Here is a 6,000-nt window from a genome sequence, read left to right on the forward strand (position 1 = left end):
GACATTCCAGCAGCGTGCTGGGCTCCGTGCTGTGGGGTTTTACCGACAGGGGTGCCTGAGGTCACCAGCGAGCCAGGGACAGCGCCCGAGGGGACACTGGCCCCTGACACCCAGGCCAGGCTCCTCCGCTGCGGCCCTGCCGCCTCGGAAGTCACGTGAAGGCTGGGGGTTGGCGGCACGACCCACAGGGCCTCCCTGGTTACACAGAAACAGGACCTTAGGCTCCAGGAGATTAGAGATGGAAGAGGCAGGTTTTGCTTTTTAAATCCTCACCCGAGGGCATTTTCCCATTGATTTTTAGAGAGGGTGGAAGAGAAAGGGAAAAACAGAGAGAAACACTAATGGGAAATAAGCCCACCAATTTGGTGCCTCCGGCATGAGCCCCAGCCAGGGCCTAGACCAGAAAGGAGCCCGCAACCAAGGTACATGCCCTGGACTGGAATTGAACCCAGGACCCTTCAGTCCAAAGGCCGACGCTCTATCCACTGAGCCAAACCTGCCAGGGCGAGATGGAAGAGACTATTTAGAGACAGCAGCTGGAGCCAGCCATGCCTACCCTGCAGGTGGGAAAGCGGGGGCCTCCTGCAGCCCCTTCACACAGGGGTCACCCTGCTCAGGACCTGTCACTCACTGGAAGGAGTGGGGAGGGGCGGGATCCTGACTTCCTGACAGGCTTTGCCACATTCCTCGGGGCCTACAGCCAGGCCGCTGGGCAGGGGGTGCGAGAGGCCCAGCACGGGGGCGTCTGGGAAGGAAGCACAGCCCAGCAGCGGGGAGACTGACCTCGAGGATGCTGAGCAGGAGCTCTGGGCAGCTGGCGGTCTGCCGCCCACACCTCGTGGCTCTGTGGCTCAGACAGAGAGCCGGGTGGCCCCGCTCAGTGGCCCCGCTCAGCCTGGCACTGCCCCACGACCAGAGGCGGTCAGACCTGCAAAGCCACCCATGCTCCAATAGCTGCCCACAGGCTTTGCCACCCATAAAGTACTCTTAATACTGACAACCAGCCAGGGAGGTGGGGATCAGTCCCATTTCACTGATGGGAACACAGAGGCTCCCAGGCATGCCACAGACACCTGGTCTGTAAAGAGCAGAGGAAGGATTTGTGCTGAGGTCTGTCGGATTCTGAGGTCGGGCCCATTCCCTAAGTCATCAATGCTGCTTCCCCGTGGCCGGCAGAGTGGCCGGAACCGGGAGCCACGGCATCTCCACTATCTTCCCATCCTAAGCACCCCTCTCCCTACCCTGAGCCCCAGCTCCCCTCCCTGCCAGCTTCTGGACAAAGCACGTTCCTACCCGAGCCTCAGCCAGTGAGTGGCCCCTGTGAGCCAGGGTGGGAAGGAGGGGTGAGCCTTTTAAGGAGAGCACCCCGGGCCTCTGCAGACTCGATGGAGCAGAGACGAGCCCAGAAAAAACAGTCCAGAGAGAGGGAGACCGACTGGATGCCAGTCCTGTCACCACTGGCCTTTCAAACGACTGTCTCATCCGCAAAACGAGGTCACTATACAGGTCAGGTGAGCATTTTGGGGCATTTAGTCAACACTTTCTGCGGACCTACTACGCTCCAGGCACTGCTCTAGGCCAGGGCTTCCCCAGAGGAGACATCGAGCAATATCTGGAGCCATTTCAATGATCAAAACGGAAGGGGCAGTGCTTCTGCACCCGGCGGGCAGAGGCCAGGAAAGCTGCTGAAGATCCTCTGACCAGCAGGACAGCCCACGCAACCGCCACCCAGATGTCCAGAGAAACCCGCTCTATCGCGGTGGGCATGTCCCTGCCCTCGCCGTGCGTGCACTCTACGTGGAAGACCCACATAAAAGTGGAAAAACAGGAGAGGCCATGAGTGTTATTTAGGAAAACAACGCAGGGCAGCGAGTGAGAGTGCCCGGTGGGAGCTTTCACGGGCAGGATGGCCCGAGAAGGCGCAGAGGAAGGGAGGGAAGGACACCGGGAGATACCAGCAGGAGGAACGGTCAAGGCGGAGGGGACAGCAAGTGCGAAGGCCCGGAGGCGGGCATGGGCGGGGCCTGTTTGAGGAACAGAAAAAGGCCAGCGGGGCACAGAACTGAGAACTGAGCCGATGTGCTGAGTTGAACGTAGCACACGGGCGCATACAACACAGCACAGCGGGCATCGGACTCCTCCTCCCCTCCCTCCCTCCCTCCCCACAACCTCCACGGCTCCTCCCCCACGAAGCCGTAAAACGTCTCCAGCCCTGCAAGGACCAGGACGAGGGAGGGCCACCAGACACTGGCAGGTTCTCAGCCTGATCGGCTCCAGGCCTTCCATATCCTCTTGGACCTGAGAGGAAGAGGAGGTAGACAGAACTCCCCACGCCCTGGCCTGGGTGCCAGGGGCAGTGAGGGGCAGAGCCCAGGTCAGTGAGCACTGGCAGCGTGGCTCCCGGAAGGCTGCAGCTGGGTCGTGGCCATCGTGGTCCCTGGAGCCCAGCACTGGGCTGAGCTCGGAGTAGGCGTCTGTGACTGCTGGGGGGGTGAACGGGTGAATGGCACAGCCTCAAGGTGCCAGGCCACCCGACCACTGCCCTCGGAAGCAATGACACCTGGGTCACATGCTCACGCAGCACACAGGTGCCCTGCGAGGCTGTCACGGACATCTGGGCCAGCACACACCTGGACCACCCAGCGCCACGCCGATGGCCAACACCCCCAGGCCAGCCTGGAAGTCCCGGCCTCTCCCGTATCCTGAGCTGGGTACTGAGGAGGCAAACAGCAGCCCCCACACCCCAAGATGTCCAGGGGTAGGTAGGTCAGACCCAGCCAGGTTGGGATCCCCTCAGCTCCTCCCCGACAATAACAAAAAGCCAGACTGCCGGGGCCCCGCCCACCCTCATTACAGGACACCAACCACTCACCTATCCTCCCAACTTCACTGGCATTTATTTGTCCAGTGAACGAAGGAACGTCCAGTCCATTCCACCCCAGCCAACAAACACAGCTTTTAAAGGAGGCACACGCCCTGAGTACACAGCGAGTCTGCTGTCCCTGCAGCCAGCTCAGGTGGCCCTGGGCTCTCTGTGACTCCGTCTAGTGACAGCCCACATGACACAGGACCCACTGTGTGCGAGGGGCCCGCTGAGGGCAGGAACAGGGATCCGGGCACGGGGAGGCGAGTGCGAAGGGCTCTGGAAGCAGGCAGACCTGCATTCATATCCCTGCCTCCCCCCTCCTCGCCCTCAGCTCTGCAATCCTGGGAAACGCCACCACCTCTCAAATGGGAACAGCAGCGTCCACCTTTTAGGAGCTGCTGGAAGGAAAATTCCAGGGGGATTCTGCGGTAAATTCCTGGCACAGCACCAGACTCTCAGGAGACGTTCCAGAAACTGGAGCGATGGTGCTGGTGATAACGAGGAGGAGGAGGGCTCCTCAATCCCTGCCCTCAAGGAACTTTCTATCTATCCAGGCGGATAAAAACTTGATTAAGAACATGGCTCAGCGGTTGAGCGACCACCTATGAACCAGGAGGTCGGGGTTCAATCCCTGGCCAGGCCATATTCCTGGGTTGCGGGCTTGACCCCCAGGGTGGGGCCTGCAGGAGGCAGCCGATCAATGATTCTCTCTCATCATGGATGTTTCTATCTCTCTCCTTCTCCTTTCCTCTCTCAAATCAATAAAAATAAAAATAAAAATAATGTTTAAAGCAGAATGTAGCTTGTCCTGGAGAGGGACAAGGGCTCTGAGAGGGAAAGGGAAAAGGATCAGAGCCAGCCGGAAGAATGAAGAATGCAGGGGGTGGCATTTGCAAAGGCCCTGAGGTCAGGGCAAGGGGTGCCCCCTGAATAACACGGGGTACACTGTTTCACAGGGTGTCAGGTACAGGTGCAGAGAGGGGGCAGCAAGAACTGGGATACCTCTGCCCTGAGACACGGGCGGGTTGGGGGGGCGGGGGTTCTGCTTCCGCCACTGGGGGCCACAGAGGCTTCTCAGGCAGGGAGAGAGATGCTCCAACTAGAGGGGCCCCTGCAATGCCACCAAGGAGGGTCCATGGGAGGGGGTGCAGGGCCAAGAGTTCAGCTCGAAGGCTCTGGAGATAGTACCAGGAGGAGGGAACCTGCGGTGACCCCGGAGCCGGTCGAGAGGGTAGGGAAGTGAGAGATACAAGGGAAACCCCTCATCTCCATCCAGGACTCGGTCGGGCCTGGTGTCCCGTGGGCCACAGACACCTGTGCCTCCACCCCAGGGGCTCAGGTGCACGGGAGCAGGGTGACACCGTGGTCAGGCTGAGGGCCACTGCCATCTGCACCCACGCTCAGCTCTCACACTGGGACTCTCCACCCAGGACCACCGCTGTTTCCAGGACAACCTCTGGGGCAGTCCCCCACAATCCACTGTGTGAGAGTCCATTCTGGCTGGACAGCCCCTCCTCTGCCTTTAAGAACTGGACTCTTGAAATTTCAGCCTCTGCCGGTGAGTCACCACACAGGGCCACATGAGCCAAGGCCACCTCCCCCACCTTCCTTCCTGGTCAAGACGTCCAAGATGGCTCCCTACAAACTCCATGTCCACGGGGAAGGCCCACCCCCTCCCCAGCGTTGGGGGGGGGGGGGGTAGGAAGAGACCCTTTGGAGGAAGACTGCCCCCCCACCCTTCCATGGAATACAAGGAGCTCTCTGAGCCTCAGTTCTCCTTCTCTGTAAAATGGGTCCCTCTATTGGACCAGAGCATGGAGGCAGCCACAAAAGCAGAGGACAAGTCATGCCACTGCCTTGCTGGTTGGTGGGTGCAGTTAGAATAACGGGTCTGGGTTCCTGCCCTCTCCATTTTCCTGGGGCCCCTTGAAAACACCCACAAGTCCTCCCTCTCCTCCTTGGTCCCTAGGGCGCGAGCACAGGACAGGCCCCGAGGGCAGGTGGGTCCAGGGGAAACCGAGGACACCATCTCCTCCTCATTACCCCGCAGCCCCCGGAGAAGAGACTCTCAAGTGACCGCTGGACACGCCAGGCGGCTCCTGGGAAGGAAATGAGCCCACGGTTTCCCTGTGCCCTTATTAGGCGCCTGCTGTACACCTGGCCCTCTCCTTGCAGACACGCGGCCCTTGTATTTCTAAGAAAGAGGAAAGCCAGGACCCAGAGGAGGGGGAAGTCATCTGAAGAGGGTGCCCCGCGTCGCAGGAGGCGCAGCACCCCAGAGCAGACACCTCCTGCCCCCGCGGGAAGCCTGGTCTCGGCAGTCACCGGGTAACGAAGCTGGGATGTCCAAACGCCCGGCCGGTCCTGGCGGAGGGACGTGGCTGCGCCCCGACCCCGGGAGCCTGAGTTCGGGGCCCCCCACACCCCCCCTTCGGTGCCAAACGGGTCTCCCCAGCGGCGCGCAGTGTCCGACCCGGCGGGGCGCGCGGCTGCTCCCCCATTTTCCCGAGCCCCGCGCCCCGGCCTCGGCGCCCCGGGACGGAGCTCGTGGCCGGCGCCCCCCGGGTGGGCGTGAGGGCAGGCGCACTCCGGGGCCCGTGAGGCACCCACCTGGGCGGGCACGGCGTGGCCCGCGGCCCAGAGCTGCAGTCCGAAGGCCAGCACGGCTCCGAGGGCGGCGGGAGCCATGGGGCGCGTGGCGGCGGCAGCGGCAGGTCCGGCCGGCGGCCCGGGCTCCGGGCTCCTCGGGACTTCTTCCGCTCCGCTCCGCTGCGCCGCCGCGCCTCCACTGAAAGCGAAAGACCCTGCGCCCGGCTAGAGGCCTGGGGGCGGGGCTAGGGAAAACAGGGGGCGGGGCTAGAGGGGCGGGGCGGGGCTCTTCCCTCCCGCTGCTCCTCCTCCTTCCTCCCACGCCACCTCCTCCCCAGCCCCAGCCTGCTGCCCGGCAGGCCCTCCCACCAGGACCCTCGCTCTCGCAGAGCCCATCCTGGCCCTCTCTGCCATTTCGGTGCTTTATCCAGCGTCAGCCACCCCCAGCCCTCGGGGACCCCTCAACTTCCCTCTAATGCCCCCTCCCCGGACACCCCCTCTCAGTGTAGGGGCAGGAGACCCACACTAGGGACAAGATCCCACCA

The 6,000-nt window shown here is 62.3% G+C and overlaps 1 protein-coding gene across 1 annotated transcript in view; it reads right to left on the bottom strand.

Annotated features, from left to right (window-relative positions):
- The window catches only part of TNFRSF1B (TNF receptor superfamily member 1B), a 29,619-nt gene extending 23,972 nt beyond the window's left edge, over positions 1–5,647 (bottom strand). The window contains exon 1 of the mRNA XM_084875344.1: positions 5,477–5,647. Within this exon, the coding sequence (XP_084731470.1) occupies positions 5,477–5,554 (78 nt within the window). The 5' untranslated portion in view covers positions 5,555–5,647. The remainder of the gene's footprint in view (positions 1–5,476) is intronic.
- Between the last annotated feature and the right edge of the window lie 353 nt (positions 5,648–6,000).

This window comes from Pipistrellus hanaki (genome assembly GCF_964339955.1).
Source record: "Pipistrellus hanaki genome assembly, chromosome: 2".
Taxonomy (NCBI): domain Eukaryota; kingdom Metazoa; phylum Chordata; class Mammalia; order Chiroptera; family Vespertilionidae; genus Pipistrellus; species Pipistrellus hanaki.